The sequence below is a fragment of the Phodopus roborovskii genome, unplaced genomic scaffold, assembly GCF_943737965.1.
Source record: "Phodopus roborovskii unplaced genomic scaffold, PHOROB, whole genome shotgun sequence".
Taxonomy (NCBI): Eukaryota; Metazoa; Chordata; class Mammalia; order Rodentia; family Cricetidae; genus Phodopus; species Phodopus roborovskii.
The window spans coordinates 18785062-18806925 of NW_026126541.1; the positions used below are offsets into that span (position 1 = coordinate 18785062).

A 21864-nucleotide genomic window follows, 5' to 3' on the forward strand; every position below is an offset into this window, starting at 1 on the left:
ACTTTTTCTATTTTATTTAAGTTTCTCCAAACTTTGGTCATATTTGTCTTGTGTCCACATGCCTCTGAACAGTTTGGGACATGGACTCACCTAAGTTAGTTGTATTTGCAGTCTCACTGTGCAGGCCATTGCTTGCTAATACAGTATCATATAGTGTTCACATGTCTCACATGGAACCTCAACTTAGCTCCTTACGGGCTCAGACATGGAGGCCTCACCCTGTCATTTTCCCATGGGACCCAGGTCAGTGCCAGAACATGCCATACATGTTCAGTGGACACCTGTTATATACTCAGATTTTATTCAGCACTTTGAGAAGTAGCTGTTTCATGATGTAGTCATTGTCACATAGGTAGGACAGATGAGCATGAGTAACAAACAGCTGACATGTTTTACCCTGAGTGGAAAAAAAAAAACCTCTGTGAGCTCCTCTGGAGGTAGGGCAATTCTATGTTCCAGATTCAAGCCTGTTTCCATGAGATGCCATCGTGGACCTTGCATATATAAATAAATGCAGAGGAAAGGTGCTCTTTTGTTCACGAACAACCCCTCCGCCTGCACCCTTAGGTTGCTTGGAAGGAATTTTTGGCTCCCCCATGAATTTTGTCCGCCACATAGGAGAGTCTTAGAGCCTTTCCTGCCCTTTCTGGCACATAGACACACGTGTTCAGCCTGCCCTCCGACCCCTTTCCAGTTCACAGACACACTTGTTCATCCTGGCCTCTGACCCATTTCTGTTTCATTCCTGTTTTGACTAGGTTAACAAAAAGCTCTGCTTCTGCTGAAGGTCATTATTTGGTTTCCTTCACTGGTAACTCTCTTTTTCCCCATTTCAACTTTTCAAAAATGGCTGGTGTGGCGGGCAGCGTGGCACATGCCTTTAATCCCAGCCCTCGGGAGGCAGAGGCAGAGGCAGACAGATCTCTGTGAGTTTGAGATCAGCCTGGTCTACAGAGTGAGTTCCAGGACAGGCTCCAAAGCCACAGAGAAACCCTGTCTCGAAAAACAAAACAAAACAAAACAAAAAAAAAGCTGGGTATGGTGCTGCATGTCTACAAATAATCCCAGCATTTGAGAAGCTGAAGCAGGAGGTGTTTGGATTTGAGGTCAGCCTGGGTTACAAAGCATAGCAAAACTCTAAATAAATTAATATTAACAAAATGAAAGAATTATAGCATAATACACCTTCCCTTGACCCCCCCCCCAACAATCTGTGACTCAATGATGGGATTTTGGACTTATTTTTGTGCTATACTTCTATTGTTTAAAAAAAAACAATTTTATTGAGATGTAATGCACAGAACATTCAGTGAACTTCTTTAAAGTATGTAATTCAGTGGGCTTGGGTATATTATTTGGTATCATAGTACTTGCCATTTAAACCAATTTGGACCATAAAATTCAGTGACATTAATTATAGTCACAAGATTGTGTTCATTGTACTTAATATTTCCTTAAGACAATTCATGTTTACAATCTAAGTAAGTTTATTTCAAAGTAAACCTTGCTACTGTAAATGAAAGAACTAGTGTTTTTAATGTAGAGAGATGTTAACTATAAAAAAAAAAAAGACAATAAAGCCAAACACCAGTATTAAATTCTTCATATGGATGCTTAGGGAAGGCTGTGAGCTTATGGACTGGTCCCCTACATGTTGCAGAGAGAGCTAGCGAAAACTGAGCTAGTGGGGCTCAGTTTTCTCCTTCATCACATGGGTCCCAGGTGTCAAACTCAGGTCATCAGTGTGTTGTTGAGCCACCTTTCCAGCCCTGCTTTTAAAAGATGTAGGTCAGTGACCACAGCATTGGCTGTTCTACCAGAGTGCAAGGCTTGCAGTGTGATGAACTCTGGAAGACAGAGTATTACATTTCCATATAGCATTCACTATGTGACTTGGACAACTTATTTATGTTTATCTATAAAATGGGCAGAATCGCACCAATCTTCCATATAGTAAGATGAAATAATCTATGTATTTTATAATATATGGTTTATATTATATTATATTATAATGCCCTTGGCATAGCATAAATGCACAACAGTGACATTTGTATGTAGTGAGGTAGTCCTTCTGTAGCATCGCTCCACCCCCCAATGGGCGTGGTCAGTGCTACAGAAGGACTTTGGTTTTGAGAACAGTATTTGTTTATACTTCCCCAAGGGGTATCATCCCATCACATGAGAATGGAGCTTGTGTAGTCTGAGAAAGACCCCCGCCCCCGCCCCCGCCCCAGGTTAGCAGGCCTGTTTTCGTTTGCCCTCTGCTATGGGAAACAGACTGAGAAGCCATAGGAGCTCAGCTAAAGAAGCCATTGGTGCTGTGGTAGGAAAACTTAACAGAAAGAGAGAGTACAGATGTGGGCCAGAGGCCATGTGCACATGAAGGACATTAGTTGGTCCAGCTGCTGTTAACTGCCTCTTTGCCACTTGCCTGTGGAATGAGCCCTGTGCCCTGGCAGGAGGTCACAGCACTGCAAGCAGCAGTGCCCACAATAGCATGAGGCCCCCAGGACAAGACAAGTCATGTCTCATGAGCGGCTCAGTCACAGCCCTGCCCAAGAAGAACACGTGACGCTGCCTTCTGCTGCCCACAGGGAAGGAAGTACAGAGCCACTGGCCCCCGATTGCTGCTTCGCCTTAGTTGTGCTGTTTCGAATCCCTTCTAGACACAGAGTGCTTATCTTTAGGATGAGAAGATGATCCCCATCTCACAGGATTGTGGGGAGAATGACGTGGAGACTAGTGAGTAGTCACCTTGACACCCAGTGAAAGGTAATTTTCGTTATTACCGGATTATTAGTACTAGTGAATGTGTCAGCGGTCCTCTAGCCTAGGGTGAGCTACTCAGTGTGGTTTAGTTGTGGGTCTGACTGCATGGCACGCTAATTATGTTGAAAAATCACAGCCCTCCCCAAAGTCTGTAGTGAATAGATTCCCTTTTCGAGGAAAGAAAGGAGTGCTGTGAATTTTCTGTGTGGAAGGATTTGCCTGTGTTGACATTGTTTGGACCTGCAGAGACTCGCTGTTCTTCTCATTCTGTCTCAATTCCTAAGTCAAAACAAATAGACAAGTTAAAAACCATAGGAGTTGAATTGATTAGATTCGTTTAGTCAAAGATGGTGTGGTTTGTTGGGCAGGACCCATGTGAATGTGACCCAGAGGCCAACTTCTTGATGAGGCTGTTGGGGAACTTGGGGCATCAGAAGACCTGGGCCTCCCATGTCATTTCTCTCCTGAAAGAAATATACAGAGAGCTGTGTGTCTGCCTTAACCCAGCATAGCTGTTTCTAGCCACAGAGCAGTTGCATATCCAAACACTACAAAAATCTCGTGGCCAGACCTAGTTTTAGCCTGGCAAACATGCTCTTCAATGTGTGACTGTCCTGTTTCAAAGGCATTTTCATCTAGATGAAGAGCTCAAGCACAAATTTCACACAAGGAGTATAGCTGAGAACTTTGGTCAGAGAAATAGTGATTCCCACGATGACTGGCACCAAAGAGGGTTTGAGGCAGTCTCCAAAATTTAACACAACATGAAAAAGAGAAAGAGATGGGACCGAGGACCTGGTCAAGAGAGTAAAAGGTAAGCCATGCCTGAGCTACATGTCTGTAATTCCATCACCCAGGAGGCTGAGGCAAGAGGATTGTGAATTTGAAGCTATCTTAGACTACAGACAAAGATCCTAGGGAAATGCAACAAAACAAAAAACTCCCCAATAAAGAGTATGGAAGTGCTTAAGGACCAAGTCAGTTTGCCTATGAACTACCTGGCGTAAGGCAAAGGGTGAAATGTGCTGTTTTCTGTTCTTGTTGCATAAGAGAGATCAGACCAATTGTTTCCTGAATGTAAGTGGTTGTCACATGCATCCCCTACAGATGAGATTTGGGGAAACGGGCTGTGCAGAGTCTTCTATAGTTTCCAAATGTGCTGTACACTTGCTGAAAGCTGAGCCAATTCTGTAACATTTTCAACAGCAAAGAGTCTATCTGTATCTTAATACTGCTCTACCTTGGTCGTGGGTGCTGGGTTTCCGATGCTTTCACCGGGAACTCAGCGTTTGGCTCAGGCAGAAATGGCGCAGGTAGGAACGGAAGAGGAATCTCCTTGCTCAAGAAGGGAAGCTTGAAGGCAGGGAGATGGCTCAGCGGTTAAGAGCACTGGCTGCTCTTCCAGAGGATCTGGGTTCAATTCCCCGCACCCACATGGCAGCTCACAGCTCTTTGTAATTCTAGTTCCAGGGAATCTGATACCCTCACACAGATGAACATGCAGGCAGAACACCAATGCACATAAATAAGATAAAATAAGCAGGGAGGCTTGGGATCAAACACACTCGATGGGGTGGATTCAGGTGGTGTTGGCAGTGGAGTGGCTTTTCTTGGATGCAAGCTTTAAATCTGCTGAGTCACAGATTCCCTGTCCTGGGACAGGGACCTCTATGGCTTGTCAGTCATCATCAGCAATAGTAGAATGAATGAACTCATGGTAGAATTCTGCTAGTTGCTGGTAGTTCTCTAAAGCAGGGTCCATGGACCTGTTGGAAGGAAATGTTTATGTAGGCCAGCTGAGCGGAGGGTTGGCCCTTGGGGTCAGTCTCATTAGGTCCCAATGGCCTCAATGGCAGGGTGATGAGTCAGGAGAATCATCACCAAAACTCATAATCAAAGTGGGGTTTTCTCACTATGAAAAATATAAAAAATGCAGGCAAGGAATGAAGGGAGGAAGGAAGGGAAAGAGGGGGGAGGATAAAGAAGGGAAAGAGGGAGGGAAGGAGAGAGGGAGAGAAGGAAGGAAGTAGGCAGGAAGGAGAAAGTCACATAGATTTTCTTCTAATGAGTTTAAGAAAATTGAAATCCTATAGTGTGAAATATCCTTAGCATGTCTCTTCAAACTCTTTGAAAATAATGTGGATTTTGTTTGTTTGTTTGTTTGTTTGTTTGTTTGTTTTGAGAGCAGGGTCTTCCTGTGTAACCCTGGTAGACCCAGAGCTCAATACATAGACCAGCCTGGCCTGGAACGCACAGAAATGGACCCAATGTGTCCCTGATACAAAGCATCTTGTTTTAATACCTTTATGCTTTGGACATGTACTTTCTCCCAAAGAGAGGGTTCTGGAAGTAGAATTATGTGGCCAAGTATTTGTATACTTTAATGGTTTTCTCTTCTGCTAGATCTGGGCCTGTCACCGAGTGAGGAAACTTGTCACCTGTTTAGTTTGGAGAAGTGAGACAGCAACACAGTTCATTCTTTGTCGTTTCCCATTGGCTTGTCAGAATGGGTGACACTGACTTTTAAAGTGGGGAGGTGTTTTGTGTTTCTGTTTTGTCATTTATTGAGCGTGGGATGTTTTAAAAGAGATTTCTATGCCTTCTCCATATAGGAACTCATCCTCTTGTTACTTAAACAGCTTATGGTTTTCCTGTTGGGTTTTTGGATAACAGTGTTATAAGAAATAATTCACATGCCAAATGATCCCCTGCTTAAAGAGTTCAGTTCAATAGTCTTTGGTTCATTCACAGGTTTGGGCAATTGTCCCAGTTGATTCTTAGGATGTTTTCATCACCTCAGAAAAGGATTCTATATCCTTTAGTTACTTCCCCACGGTCACCCAGACTCTTCAGGGTGAAGCAGAGCCCTCGTTTGCTTCTATGGGTTTGTCCATACTGCACATAGGTATTTGGAATCATGTGATGTGTGTGGCCTTCTGCGTCTGACTTCTTTCACTTTGCACAGTGTCTTTAAGATTTATCCCTGCCATGACACATACCAATGACTCATTCCTTTTCATTGCCGAATGATTTCCTTCTACCATGTTTTATTAGTTTTCTTTCCATCATTTTTGTTTGTTTACTAGAATGTTAAATTCATCTTGTCAAGTCTATTGCTCACGGAGATAGCAATTTTTTCAATTGTTAAACAAATCTTTTTCCAAATCATTGATAATACATCCACTCATATTTCCATCTTTTAATTTTAAAAATTTATTTTATTTTGTGTTTCAATCTGTAGTTCATCTATAGTTCATCTTAAGTCTGTCTGGGAGTTTTGTGAATTAGGAAGGGTTTCACAGTACCCCATCCCAGGACTGCCAGGACTACCTGCTGAGTCACTTCTTACCATTTACTTTTTTTGTGGTGATTTACTTTTTTTTCTGTTTTAAAATTTAAAAGTCTGCTTTTAAGAGTAGTTCTAGGTCTCCAGCAATAATCAAGTGGAAAGTATGAAGATTTCCTATACCTTATGTCCCACACTATCACCACCCAATGTGATGGTGGTACACAGGTTTCAATGGATGAATTTACATGGGCCATTGATGTCATGAGCCTACTGTACATCACGTGCACTCTTGGTATTGTCTAATCAGTGGATTTGGACAAATGTATGATGGTGTATGTCCACTTCATGAAAAATAATACATTTACTACCCTAAAAGAAACAAACCTATGCAGTAGACTCTTTATTCCTCTCTCCTCCCAAGCTCTGGCAACCATGGATTTTTTTTCCTCCAATAGTTCTGTTCTTTTCTAAATGTCATATAGTTAAAACCACAGAGTCTGCACCATCCTCCTTAACTTTCTATTACTGTGATAAACACCACGATCAAAGCAACCTGGAGAGGACGAATTCCCAGCTTATAGTTCATTGCGAAGAAGCAGAAACCTGGAAGGCAAGCACCTAAGCAGAGATAAGGAAGATAAGCTTGGTGGCTTGCTGTCCATGGCCTTTTCGTTTCTTAAACCACCCAGGACCACATTTCTCCATAGTGGGTTGGGTCTTCTCACTTCACTCATTAGTCAAGGAAATGCTTCCACAGACTTGCTAACAGGGCCCATTTTCTCAGTTGAGGTTCCCTCCTCCCAGATGAGCCTAGCTCGTGTCAACTTGACAGGAGCTAACCACTTTTGTTTCTTCAAAGAGCACATTTCTGTCCAGGGCTGTATTGCATGCTTACGCTACTGTCTGTTTATCCTCCACTCAGCTTCTAGAGGATGTCTTAGTTGCTTCCAACTTCTGGCAGCTATGGAGAAAGCTGTTATAAACATCTGTGTGCAGGTTTTCGTGTGTACATAAATTTGCAACAGCTTTGGGGGAAATACCGTGGAGTATGTTTTTGTAGGATTGCGTGGTAAAGTATATTTAGTCTAGTAAGAAATTTGTCAAAGTGGCTGTACTATGTTTGCATTCCTACTAGTAAAGGGAGCCTGATGTTGTATGTCCTTGAAGACATTTGGTGTCATCTATTTTTTTAGATTTTGACCTTTCTAATAGATGTGCCACTGTATGTCATTGTTGCTTTGATTTGCATTTCCCTAATAACATGGATGTGACTCATCTTTTCACATGTGGATTTGTCATCTGGGTATAGGCATATACACAGTCTTGGGTATAACTTCACAAGGAGGGCTGATTAGGAGCCCTGCTGAAGAGGTCTTAATATGTTCTCACCATCTTTGCCACACTCTTCACATCTGCACACCTCTGCCTGCCCCGAGTCCGTGTCCTACTTTCATTTCTGATGCTGTGATTAAAGCAGGTCAGGGAAGAGATTGTTTGGTTTAACATTCCAGGTTACAGACTGCCGTAGAAGGGGAAAACAAGGTAGGAACTCAAGCAGTTAGTCATGTCACACCCCATCCCATACCATCTCATCCCACCCCTTCCCTTCCCATCCCACCCCACCCCACCCCACCCCACCCCACCACACCCCACCCACCCCACCCAATCCCATCCCATACCATCTCATCCCACCCCTTCCCATCCCACCCTACCCCACCCCATCACACCCCACTCACCCCACCCAATCCCATCCCACCCACCCCATCCCACCCACCCCACCCCATCCCACCCCACCCCACCCCACCCCACCCCACTCACCCCACCCAATCCCATCCCACCCCACCACACCACACCCACCCCACCCAATCCCATCCCACCCACCCCATCCCATCCCACCCACCCCATCCCATCCCACCCCATCCCACCCTATTCCACCCTACCCCACCCCATCCCATCCCACCCCACCCCACCACACCCCACCCTACCCACCCAATCCCATCCCACCCCACCCCACCCCACCACACCACACCCACCCCACCCAATCCCATCCCATCCCATCCCACCCCACCACACCACACCCCACCCCACCCAATCCCATCCCATCCCATCCCACCCCACCCCACCCCACCCACCCCACCCAATCCCATCCCATCCCACCCCACCACACCACACCCCACCCCACCCAATCCCATCCCATCCCATCCCACCCCACCCCACCCCATCCACCCCACCCAATCCCATCCCATCCCATCCCACCCCACCACACCACACCACACCCCACCCACCCCACCCCACCACACCCCACCCCACCCCACCACACCCCACCCCACCCCACCCACCCCACCCAATCCCATCCCATCCCACCCCATCCCACCCTACCCACCCAATCCCATCCCACCACACCACACCACACCCACCCCACCCAATCCCATCCCATCCCACCCCACCACACCACCCAATCCCATCCCATGCCATCTCATCCCACCCCATCCCACCCACCCCACCCCATCCCACCCACCCCACCCCACCACACACCACACCCACCCCACCCCACCCCATCCCATCCCATCCCATCCTATCCCATTCACAGCCAAGAACAGAGAGAAATAAATTAGACTCCGTTTCCTGCTTCCTCTCATTTAGCTTTCTCCTTTCCTGTAGGAATTAGGACTCTGCTTAGAGGATGGTGCTGCTGCAATGGTCTGGGTCTTCCTACATCAATTAGCAATCAAGACAGCGCCCCCTCCCAGACAAGTCCATAGACGAAGCTGATCTGGATAATTCCAGTCAAAGGTCACTTCTCAGGTGGTTCTAGGTAGTTGGCAAGTTGGCAGTAAAACACCACCTCAGTCTCCATCCTTGACCTTGTTAGCCCATGTTTGGCTGTGGCACGAATCTGAACTCAGTGGTTCTGACTTTAGACTTGTTGAAAATGATTGATTCTCGTTGCCTCTGGCAGAGAAGAGGTGTTGGGTAGAAGTGACCTGAATTCCTGTCACTTTCTGCAGAGTTTCTTACTCTCTTATAAAGTAGGCAATTCCTTTCTGACTCCATTTTCCTTACCAAAATCTACAACCCTGCAGGAAGTCCCAAAGTGAGGCTTCCAGAAACCCGTTGGTTGAACCTAGACTTGCCTGCCTCCCACTTTTTGGCCTCCCTCCCCCCTGATATTGTCCTCTTACTGTCATTCTGCCCTATGGCCTACAGAGTGGTTGGCTCCTCTTTCGTGACTTAGTGAGTCACTCTCGACACTCACAGCCGCTTTCTGCATGGAGATGTGTGGGCCTTTTGCAGGTGAAGCATGTCTACCAGTTCTCCTTTTCCTGCTCCCATTCAGCCATGTTCTGTATTCCATAGATTCTGGCTGTGACTCAGTAACTGACACGGAGCCTGAGGACGAGAGAGCCCCTCCTCTGTCAAAGCAGACAAGCCTGCCTCTGGAGATACCGTCTGGGAACCTGATGGTGGTGCAGCCGGACCGCATTCGCTGTGGGGTAGGCATCCTGGGGGTCTGGTAGATCCCCATCAGAGCCCTGACTTTTCAAGTCGATGCCTTGGTTGCAGTAAAGGGTGTGAGGGTATCGTGATGCCCTCCCTTGGGAACCACATCACCAGGGCCTGGGACATGAGTAGCTCCTTTGAGTCAATGAATTAAACCTGGGAGTGTATGCATCCCCAGTGCAAGGATTCTGTTTCATGAATGTGTAACACAGGACACCAGGAGACATGAACATTGTTACATACTCCAGAGTCAGAGACCTGATCTCTTCCCACTGGCCCAGCCCTGGGAAGAGGAAGTGGTATGTTCTGGGAACCTGCATCTTCATTAACTGGTCATTATCCTGGCCTCCCTGAGGGCTTTAAGGCTTGGTGGTTGACACTTGCTGGCCAGTATTGCTTGCTAAAAAGATTGGCTAAATACCTAAACTATATGTGGCTAGCATTTTAGGATGGTCATATATTCACAAGTGAGCTAGCTGTATGTGAGTCTATCATAATAGTTGATAGTTTTTAGCATTCTTTCTTTCCCTGAGGCATTGTGGATAGGTTAGAGCAACTAAATGCTTTCTTCCTGGATACACACTGTTTGCTAGGCTTACCAGTGTGGCTTCTGGGGACTATAGGCTACGAGAACTTTGGCAATGGCAAGTGTGGGGTCTGACCTCTGCAGCTGAGGCCACAGATGCCACACAAGGGCTCCCTGCACAGGAGTTGCCAACTGTTTTCCAGGCTGAATTTGACCCATAAACATGATTGGTTTGGACTTCAGAGTGTTTTTAAAAATTAGGCATAAAAATTGATGTTGCTCAGCTTCTTGTGAGTGAGAAACTGTGATATTATTAGGCTTGAGAAAACTGGTGGGGCTCTGTGCTTCCCCCCCCCCCCGCCCCCACGAGACACACATGGCATGCATCTTCTTGCCTGGTGTCCACTATCCTCTGATCTTCATCATTTATGTATTTATTTTATTTTTCTGAGGTTTTGAGGCTGTCTCTCTACATAGCCTAGGCTGGCCTTAAACTTGTGATCCTCTCTTCTCATTTACCCGTGCTGGGACCACATCTGGCCACTCTCTGTTCTTTGAATTCAGAGGGCTACAGTCTTCCCCTTCGCGGCCAGGCCTATGTGGACATCTCAGGCTCACTCTCCCAGGGCGATCTGTCTTCCCACGATTGTGTGGGCAGACGCCAGGAACAGTGGGAAGGATGTGTGCTCCATCCCACTCACTCTCCTTCCTGCTTCCTTTCCATTGCCTTCTCACCGAGGATTAGCCTCATTGTCTCCGCCAGGCCTGGGTGACTGGGCTGGGGATGGGTCCTGACTGCCAACAGGACTGACACATATTCTTTTGGGCTGCTCATCTTACTGAGACAAGGTACAGGGCCAGAAATGATGACAGCCACAAAACATGCATTTGGTTACAGCAGTCTGGGCCACATACCCTCTCCTGTTATAAAGCCCAAGCCGGGCACACACTTCTGCAGTCCTTTGTAAAGGGTTGCCATGACAACTATATAATAGTCCTGGAATGAATGATTGAGGACTAGCACTGGCCAGAAATCTCTCCTTGCCTTTCTGATTTTGGGGAGGGCCCAGCCCTACTGGTTTTGTCTAAAATGACCATTGCAAAGTTCAGTAAAACAATGGACAAGTAGAGTATCCCTTACCCAAAATGCAAAGCACCTGAAGTGTCTCAGATTTTGAATTTTGGGGGCTAAGAGAGATATTGGATTATTTGCATATTCATAACAGGATATGTTTCAGAACAAAATTGATTTTTGTTTAATATACTCTTTAAACAGCCTGACAATAGTTTTATACAATGTGTTACTGTCCTTGCATTTGGGCTTTGGCCATGTTAATCAAGTGTGGAACTTTCTACTTACGGTATCAGGTCAGAGCATTTTGGACTTTGGAGTTTTAGATGAGGGATGCTTTGTTCTGGCTCAGTGTGAGGTCTTACAGTCATCTAGGCATCTTGCTAAAATGTAGACTCTGGGGACTCAGGGATGTGGCTTGGCTGCTAGAGTGCTTGCCTAACACAAATGAAACCATGGCTTTGATTCCCAACACCACATAAAAAGTGGGCACTGTGGCACATGCCCATCAGTCATCCCTAGTAATTGGGAGGTGGATACGGGAAATCAGGTGTTCAAGGTCATCAGCTACAGAGCAAGTATGAGGCTAGCCTGAGCTACATGAGACCCTGCTTCCAAAAAAAAAAAAAAGTTTTTAAGTGCAGACCCTGATTCAGTGGCAGGAAGTACCCCACAGTTTGCCTGTCTAACTTGCTCCTGGGGTGGCAATGTTGTTGGTCATTTGGCTGCATCTGCATACATTAGTGTTATAATTTTGTGCGTGGAGGACTTTGGTGGATTCTATGGCAGGTGAGGGACAGGCACGAAAGGCAGACAGAACTTAAGTGAGAACTTTTATTAGAAATAGAAGGGAGTGGAGAAAGGGAAGGGAGAAAGGGGAGAGATGAGAGAGAGAGAGAGAGAGAGAGAGAGAGAGAGAGAGAGAGAGAGAGAGAGAATGAAAGAAAGAGAAGAGGGAGGTAGGAAAAGTCCTGTCTTCTCCTGAAGAACATTGGGAAAGGCCTAAGTGGGTGGAGTTTTTTCTTTTAAAGGGTCCTTTGCACCTGTGTGGAGACTACACAGTGATGTAGCAGCTATGGAACCCTGGGCTGACCAGGGTACTATTATTGTCTGAGTGTATTCTGTCAGGTGACAGGGGCCAGCATAATGCCTGAACCCTTACAAATAGCAACACTTGTCTAGAGCAGAGTCTCTCATATTTTGAGGAAAGACTTAAAAAATAAATAAAAGTCTTCCAGGTGTGGTGACAGACACCTTTAATTCCAGTACTTGGGAGGCAGAGGTGGATGTACCTCTAAGTTCAAGGACAGTCTGATCTACTTTTCATACAATATATTCTGTTCATTTTCTTTCTCCTCCCCCAACTCCTTCCAGATAGTCTGTCAAACTTCTTATTTTCCTCTCTCAAAAACAAAAAGGAAAAGAAAAAAATTCCATTGAACCAAACCAAACAAATGAGCACAAAAAAAAAAAAAAAAAAAAAAAAAACAACAAAAAACCATGTAATTAATTTTGTACTGCCCAACTACTGAGTATGGGGCCCAGCCTGGAGTGTGATCGATATGCCTAGTCACTTTGTTGGAGAAAGCTGATTTTCCCTTTCCTAGCAGTGATCGGTTGTAAATGACCTTTTGGTTATGGGAGGACTTTGTGCTCTCTTGTGTTTCTCCATGTTGGGATGTGCAGGTCTTATGCATGCTGTCACAGTCTCCGTGAGTTCATATGTGCATGGACCTTGCTGTGTCTGGAAAACACTGTTTCCTTGGAGTTGTCCACCTCTGGCTCTTACAGTCCTTCTGCCCTCCATTCTGCATACATCCCTGAGCCTTGAGGGCAGGGGTATGATAAAGACATCTCATTTCGGGCAAGCACTTTGAAGCCTTGCTCACTCTCTTCTTGCTGCTCAGTTGTTGGTCTCTGTGTTAATTACCATCTACCATGAAGGTTGAGCAATGTACTGATCTATAGGTGTAGCAATATGTCATTAGGAGATGTTTCATTGCTACGTTCATTTAGCAGAATAATAGTAGTACGTTTTACCCCAGTACCAATAACCTATGTAGTTTTTGGTTCTTGGCCTCACTAACAGTGTCAGCTATGGATTCTATCTCATGGAGTGGGCCTTAAAACCCATTTTTAAAGAGGTGATTGGTAATTCCTATAACATTTATGCCACTACCTCACCAGTATGTCTTGCAGGCAGGTCACTGTTACAGATGGCGGGGTTGGTAGCTGGGTGGTATTGATGGATGATTACTTTTCTCCTCCATCACTTTGAAGGAATGTTTGAGAGTAGGGGTGAAGGCTAGTCAGTGGGGTGAATGCTTGTCAATAGGGGTGGAACTTCTAGTTGTTCATCAGATTGATCTTTCCATGTTTGATGACCTAAGTGTATGGTGTCTTCAGCAATAGGGTCTTAGTGTCAGGTGGTGGAGGGTAACCAAAAGCATTGGCAATTGCCTATAATGGTTTTTAGGGGGTGGCCTGTGGGATCACTTTAGCCAATGACTCTAAAAGATATAATCTATTTCTGGTACTGGGGCTTTTACTTGGTAGTCTAGTGGAGGCATTGTTTTCCCCATTGTATGGTAAGTCCATCTAAATAGGTATACATTTAAAAAGCAATACCATTTAAAAATGTTATAAAATGAAATAAGCATCTATAAACTCTAGGTTTAAAATAAATTAATGAGTGTCATGAATAGACACAGTTTCTAATTGCTATAAAAGATGGTAAATGTTTAGTCTGTTTTCCTTAAGTTGCTTCATTGGGTTGGTAGCTATGGTTCTCTGTCCAGCACTGGTCTACCAGGTCCAAGACCGCCTGGCCAGGACTTTCCTCACTAAAGGGTGAGCTGGGTCTCAAGGAGCTGGGGCATCCTAGACCCAACTCTATAAGGGATACCGGAGGGAGAGACACCAAAAACTATCTCCCTCTTCAGGCAGAAACCACTGTGTATGTCATTGTGAGATGCAAGTTGGATGAGAGAGTGTCGACAGCAGCAGAGTTTTCTCCTGAGGACTCGCCCTCCATCCGGGTGGAAGGCACTCTGGAGAATGAGTACACGGTTTCGGTGAAGGCTCCAGGTAAGTGGCCCTGTGCTGGCATTGGCACTCAGAATTGCTGAGCTGATGTTTTAAAAAGCAGCATGTGTGTCGTTTTAATTGCATATCCCGGATTGCCAGTGAGGTTTAATAATTTTCCATATTCACAACTTGTCATAGTTCCTCTTTGGTAAATCGAATCTTTGTGGTTGGTGTATTTTTAAATTTGTCTTCCCCCTCAGAACCTCTTCCGGTAGTATAAACTCCTACCCCAGGAAGAGCACGTAGTACAGACAGCCACAGAGCGAGTCAGCTGATTCCACTGGCCCATGGTGGCAGGGATAGTGAGTTATCCTCTAGCCCCCAGGATTCTAGCCCTTGGTGACAAATGGCCTTCATATAAAGCACTTTAGACCCTAACATTTTTGTTGCTGTTGTTCATCAAGGCCCGAGGAATCAGTAAAACAGGCTAGAGATCTGGCTAGGTGGTTAAAACATCCTACTCTTGTAGAGAATCACTTGGACCCTTCACAACTGCTGATAGCTCAGTCTCCAGGAGGATCTTATGCTTCTGGCCTACATAGGCATCTGCACCCATGCATGTGCTCTGTCTGTCTGTCTGTCTGTCTGTCTCTTTCTCTCTCTCTCTCTCTCTCTCACACACACACACACACACACACACACTGCTCATAATATGTAAATCAGATGAAAATCCTTTAAAAATGCCATAGACAACATGATAAGGATGCTTCTTTTGTAAGACCACAAATGCTGGCCTGCTCGTCCCCCCCCCCCCTGCTCACCGCTCCCAGACACACTTTCTTCCAGCCCTGGTGAGCTGCTTTACCACTCAAGCATAGCACTTTTCACAGGGCCCTTTTTCTTCCTGGCCCTTTACCAGTGTCTTTTGTTGTTTAGACCTCTCATCTGGGAATGTTTGTCTGAAGATATATTCGGGGGACTTGGTGGTTTGTGAAACCACCATCAGCTATTATACTGACATGGAGGAAATTGGGAACTTATTGTCCAGTGCTGCAAATCCCGTGGAGTTCATGTGTCAGGTAAGGCTGCTGGGAGGAGACCTGAGCTTTCTGGACATAGGAATTCTATCTATAACCTTGACTTTAGCACGAATAAGAAAAACCCAGAGATAGATATTGGGGTTCAAGCTGAAGATCAGAAAAGCAAAGCAGCCGGCCACTAGAGAGTTCTCACCTCTACGAAGGCTGGGGTGATCCTATCCTCAGCGTGACTGCAGACTGAATGCCACATGAAACCCTGATGTCTGTCTTATATACCTCTCTAGTGTTGGGATTAAAGGCATGCACCACCACCACCCAGCTTCAATGGCTAACTAGTGTGGCTGCTGGGATTAAAGGTGTGTACCACCACTGCCTGGCCTCTATGGCTGTGGCTGGCTTTGCATTCTGATCTCCAGGCAAGCTTTATTAGATCATAAACAATATATCAGCACAGCTAGCTGGATTTGAAACCTGACTGTCTTCACTATTTTATGTAGGCCTTTAAAATTGTGCCCTACAACACAGAGACTCTTGACAAACTGCTCACAGAGTCCCTGAAGAACAACATCCCTGCTAGTGGACTACACCTTTTTGGGGTCAGCCAACTGGAAGAAGAAGACATGATGACAAGTAAGTCAATAGTCATGTCAGTCCTGGATGGTATGGCCTGCTGCACACCTGGGCTGTGCGATGTGAGAAGGCATCTAGCTTATTGCCTACCAGCACCAAGGTGAACAAAAAGACAGGGATTAAATCCAGCAATATGCATGAGGGTGCTGTTGGCATGACACAGTGTGCTCTTGTAAGCACCTTTTTAATAAGTAGCAATATACAAAATAATTATAGAAAATACGGTGAGCACAGAAGCCAGTGACATAATCACGTACCATCATCAAATATGCTGTACTGCACATAATTGTCTGTGTCCTACTTTTATATGACTGTCAGCCAGCCCAGTGGGTTCATTCACACCAGCACTGTCACCAGCAAGTGAGGGATGCATTGCGCTGTAAGAGCTACAGCGTGGTTAAGGGATGGGAACTTGTCAGCTTCACGCTAATCTGAGAAGACTTCTGTGTCTGAAGGGTCCTTACATGGCATACAGCTGTGCTCGGCTCCCTTCTAAAAACATGTGTGGTTCCCAGTGGTTGCTTGCTTCTGCAATTGCCTCTCTCTGCATCCTCCCTTAGTGGGTCTCTGTCCCCAAATAGAGTAAACTTTCGGCATCTGTGTCTTGCCATTCAGCTCACCTTTTCTCTGTCCCTGCCTCAGTGGCCATTCTCCTGGCGCTTCCTCTTCATCACCTCAGGGGGCATTTTCTCTGGGAGGGAGGCTTTCTCCAGGAGTCTATACCACCACCTGCTGCGGGCTCCCCTGGCATATTGGGCCATCTGTCCTAGCGCTTGCCTGCTGCGGCCAGTCATTTTCGCTAGGCTGTCTGCCCTGTGAGGGGTCCTCGGGTGCTGCACCTTGTGGCCTTTAAGCAAATAGCTGTAACTTGAGCAAGGAGCAGGCCTTATGCACACACACTGTGGTAGCCGTAGGAGCCAGGACAGTCACGCCGCATGCCTGGGGATGTCAGCTGGAATGTGCACAGGGTGCCTGTTCCTTCCTACTACAGTGGCACTGCACAATGGTACTCAAGTCTCTGGTTGCCTTCTGACTGAGCTCCAGCTGCCTGCAGTGTGGTGATGTAGAAGAGACTTACCTGCCAGGCCTTCTCCAGGGGGCATTCTCTTTCCGACTGCCTTGCCTCATTCTACTATGGAACATTCTCTTACTTTTCTCTTATCCTGAGGCCCAGGGGAGAGTATCTCATAGCCTGACAACGCAGACCTTGCATCCCAAAGATCATATCCTGGTGAACAGGAAGCTGCATTTATCCTTTATTAAAGGACAGGCCAGGGCTGGAGAGGTGGCTCAGTGATTAAATCACTGTCCACACAAGCAAGAGGACTGGCTGGAGTTTAGATCTTCAGACTCTCTTAAAAGCCAATTGGGCACACTGATTTCACTTGTAATCCCCATCTCAGAAGACAAAGACAGATGATCTGGAGCTAGCAGGCTAGCTGTGTTGGGTTTGAGTTAGAGAACCTGTCTGAAATAATAAGATGGAAGAGTGACAGTGAAAGATTCTTGATGTCATCCTGGGCCCGTGCAAGTGCTACACCTCATACATACATGAAAAGTGACAGAGCCTAGAAATCGATTGTTATGAAAAGGAAAAAGAAAAAAAGAAACCCAAATCCCCAATGTGAGATTTAAAAATAGACTTCTATTTGAATATTTCTTCCTTTATTTTTATTTTATGTGTATGTTTGTTTTTGCCTGCATGTATGTCTGGGCACCAAATGTTTTTAGTGCTCTCAGAGGTCAGAATAGGGTGCTGGATCCCCTGGGACTGGAGTTAGAGATAGTTATGAGCCACCACATGGGTGCCAGGAATCGAGCTCGGGTCCTCTGGAAGAGCATCCGGTGCTCTTAACTTGTGGGCTGTCTCTCCAGCCAGGATCTTCTTTCTCTCAGCAGCACAAGACAGTTGTTTAGACCAGGGTTGGGTGTTGCAGAACAGATAAAATGGGATTCCTATCCTGTTCTGTGGCTGATGTTTAAGCCTTAGAAATCAGCAGGGTTTGGGGTTGGAAATGTAGCTCATGGGGAGAGCACTCACTTGGCACCTCAAGCCCTGAGTTTAATCCCTAGCCCCAGGGAAAGAAAAAAAAGTCTTCGAGGGATTTTGCACTCCCTTTAAAGCAGACAATGTGTCACTAAGCACTAGACCTACTAACTACAGTATCATTTCCTCCACCATGCAAGTGCAGGATCATTAGAGGTTCCCCAGAGGAAGCTATCAGATGGTCGGTCAGTCAGCCAGTAAGCAATGATTGAGTGCCTTCTGCTTGCCAGACCAAGGGTCGACAGCTTCACCTCTGGGAGCAAAGGTGTCCTACATATTCCTTCTCACCTTTCAGTTAAATCCTCTGTGATGCCTGCTTTTAGATCAGAGGGATGAAGAGCTGCCCACCTTGTTGCATTTTTCTGCAAAGTATGGACTGAAGAACCTCACTGCCTTGTTGCTCACCTGTCCCGGGGCTCTCCAGGCATATAGTGTGGCCAACAAGCATGGCCACTATCCCAACACCATTGCCGAGAAACATGGCTTCAAGGACCTGCGCCAGTTCATCGACGAGTATGTGGTAAGGTCACAGGGAGAAAGGCCCCATGATAGGGCCTGTGCTGAATGGTTCCAGGCCTGTCTTTTCATCAGAGACACTGGTGGATTTTGTCCCTAACATATTCTCATGTGTCTTTCTGGCAGTGGGCAGTTTTTGTGGGCCTGAGTCCAAATTCCTGTACCTACTTGGTAGACTTGTGACTTTGGGCAAGTTACAAATTCTCTCTCTCTCTCCATCTCTCAATTTTATTCTTATTTTTTGTGTATGAGTGTTTATACTATATGCATATATGCATACTGCATGCATACCTTGTTCCCCCAGAAGGTTGCATCAGATACCCTGGAACTGGTTGTGACCTGCCGTGTAGGTCCTGGGAATAGAGCAGCAAGTGCTCTTAACCACGGAGTCATCTTTCCAGCCTCCTCCCATTTATTCATATGCAGAAGGGAAGATCCTAAGAGGTCTGTTCACAGAGCTGTTTTTAGTCTAAAAGGAACTAACATATGCAAAACACTGAATCCACTTCCAAAATATTGACAGGAACTTGCACATAACGTGTCTGTTCAAGGCGGATGCTGAGCCCTCTCCCCACCTACCTCCAAGGTTCCTTGGTGGCATGTGCCTAGCTGTCTTACCCAGCTTTGGGTCCTTCTTTGGGTCCTCTCTGACACAAATGGGCATACATAAAAGCACACATAATTGTCTCTAAGTTTATTTACTTTGCTTTACTTCAAAATCACAAGTGTGCTAAACACAGCATGCTGTTTTTGTGTTGGCTGTTTTGGGTAAGGTTACTCTGTTCATAGTCGTAACTAAGTTTCTGGACTCATTTGGTCAGCAAATGTCACCTCATTTAGCTTTCACCACTCCCCATTGGAGTTGAAGTGATGTAGACCTTCATTTTATAAATGAGAATGAAGAAAGCCAAGGTGATGTGCCTAGAGCCTCATACTGGTAAAGGTAGAGGTGGGATTTGAACCTAGTTCAGTGCTATAATCGGAGCTTGTTATCTTGCTGTGCATAACAGGGGAGGTTACAGTGTTGTTTTCAGAGTGCCTTGAACTTTAACCTGACTCACATTTATCATATCATCTTGACCCCAAGCTAAGTCGCCTTCCACCAATGCATCTTTAGCCTTGCCACCAAAGGTTGTCCTTGTATGATACTCGTGGAATATCAGATTTTATCTATCTGTCTGTCTAGCTGTCTGTCTGTCTGTCCGTCCGTCCGTCCATCCCTCCATCTAGCTAGCTACCCACCTATCTGCCAAGTACTGCACCTGGAGTTCCCACCACTAAGAATGTGTTACTTAGTTCATTTGGGTCTCACCAGGAAATGAACACACTGTCAACCAAAGGTGACCTCTGCCAGTTGGTGCTGATGAGAGTTTCTGTGGTTTGAGGCTGAGGTAAGGATTGTGACACACCACCGTGTCTGGCCAGGAAAAGTTGTTCAGAGTTTGCAGGGAAGTCAGCCTCAAAGCCCGTGGAGGCAGAGGGACAGGGGAGCCTTTGTGACTGATGTCAACGCCCTTCGTGTAAGGGCAGCTGTCTGTGGGGACATCTAGAGTGTGGAAACACAGGGAGGAAACCCTAGATATTGTCAGACACTTGGATAAACCTTCCTGAAGGAAGGGGATGGAAGCATCCCTTGGGGACCGCTGGCTGCACATGGGTGAGGACATCACAGCATGGCTCTTCCTAACCACTGTGCATCTGCATGGTTCCTGTGTCCTTTGTTTCCTTCCGAGCACCCACTGGGAAGTAGTAAAAGGATCAAAACGGAGACTGGAAGCCTTGCAGGGAAGACCAGGTCTTCTGGGCTTTGCTTTTTCATCTGTGAACGAGGAGGAGCGGTGTGCCTTTCAAAGGAGAGCGGGTACAGGTGTGTGCCCCGTGTTGAGCCGGATTCTTACTAGGTACTCATGAGGGAGCAGTTTTTATGTATGTCTTCTGGCACCTGAGCCAGGATGTAAGCTCTTAACTGATTAGTGTTGGAGGAAGAAACAAAGACTAGATCAAGCAGGGTAACACAAAAAAGAGAAGAGGGCCTGATGCCTGGCTCCACAGAGCTTCATAAGCAATTGTAACCCTTTTCCTACTGCAAGGCTACTTGGGGCCGGAGTTTGCCGGCTAGCCAGGTGCCTTGTGTGCAGCGATCCTGTCTTCCCTTGCAGGAGACTGTGGACATGCTAAAGAGTCACATTAAGGAGGAGCTGATGCACGGTGAAGAGGCTGAAGATGTGTATGAGTCCATGGCCCACCTGTCCACAGACCTCCTCATGAAGTGCTCCCTCAACCCCGGCTGTGACGAGGAGCTCTACGAGTCCATGGCTGCCTTTGCCCCAGCAGCCACAGAAGACCTCTGTGAGTAGCTCAGCCTACTTCTGCCTCCAACCTGTTGCTCAGAAATGGCCTTCTTCACCCTAGTGCAAAGGGGGAAAGCCCCTGATTACCTCTGCAACCACCCCAGTGAAGATCCTGTGTTGCAATGGCATCGGGGCTGCAGTCATGTGTCATAACAAGCAGAGCCCTTCTCCCAACTTCCTCTACCGCTTGCTGGAAGTCACTAGTCTTGATAGCATTGTCTTCCGATCGAGAAGCTCTGAGCCCTACAAGTCTGGATGGGCCCTTTTTATAACAAGCATCTCATAATGTCCCCTTTCTATCTGACATGCAATTCATGTATAACCAATTCATGTATAACATAACCTACTCACACACGGAACTCGTTGGCTTTGCTACGCTGCCCTAATTGAGTTGTAATAGAGAAATGAGTGGAGGAGACAAGCTTAGGCATGCCTGCATGTAAAGACACGAAATAGCTCCGTGCAGGCAACTACACTCAGAGCCGCCAACATCGGTTTTTAGAGTACCCTTTAGGAGGCAGTGAGCCACCCTTCAGAGAAGCTGATCTAAATGAGACTGGGTTTCTGTGGGGAGGCCGGTGGGCACAGCTGTACCTCCACCCTAAGCCTTATTGATGTCTTAATGTCATGTACTGGGAAGCGCTAAGCACCCTGAGAAACTGCCCAGGACTTACCTCTCCTTCCCTCCGGGTCTACTTAACAGATTCAAGGAAGACAACAGATTCAAGGAAGACAAGATAAATATCCCTCCATACATGGGCTTTGTGGATGGAGGGATTTCTGGGATGGCCAAGCTGAGTACCAATATTCTTTCAGGACCCTCAGAGAAGGGAGGCCGATTTTCCCACACATGAACTGAGCGTTTGTAAAAGTCATTGTGAGGAGTCCTTAGAGTAGGAGGCACAGGCTGTTTGGGAGCCAGAGGTGGTATGAAGCCTTCTAGCACCTGTGGGGAGAAGGAGATGCCCACCTGGAGGTTCTTCACAAATGAGCCCAGGCCACGTGGGGCTGTGAGGTGGGGACATGATCCCCACCATCCACACCCTTTGTCTCATGGACTCCTTGTGATGGCCCTAGGATGCTGTCACTAGCTGCT

At 46.4% G+C, this 21864-nt stretch overlaps 1 protein-coding gene across 1 annotated transcript in view; it reads left to right on the forward strand.

Annotated features, from left to right (window-relative positions):
- Pik3ap1 (phosphoinositide-3-kinase adaptor protein 1) overlaps positions 1–21864 on the forward strand; it is a 112547-nt gene that overhangs the window by 38208 nt on the left and 52475 nt on the right. The window contains exons 3-8 of the mRNA XM_051199741.1: positions 9416–9552; positions 14100–14244; positions 15121–15263; positions 15722–15854; positions 18225–18421; positions 20577–20766. Coding sequence (XP_051055698.1) covers positions 9416–9552; positions 14100–14244; positions 15121–15263; positions 15722–15854; positions 18225–18421; positions 20577–20766 — 945 coding nt within the window. The remainder of the gene's footprint in view (positions 1–9415; positions 9553–14099; positions 14245–15120; positions 15264–15721; positions 15855–18224; positions 18422–20576; positions 20767–21864) is intronic.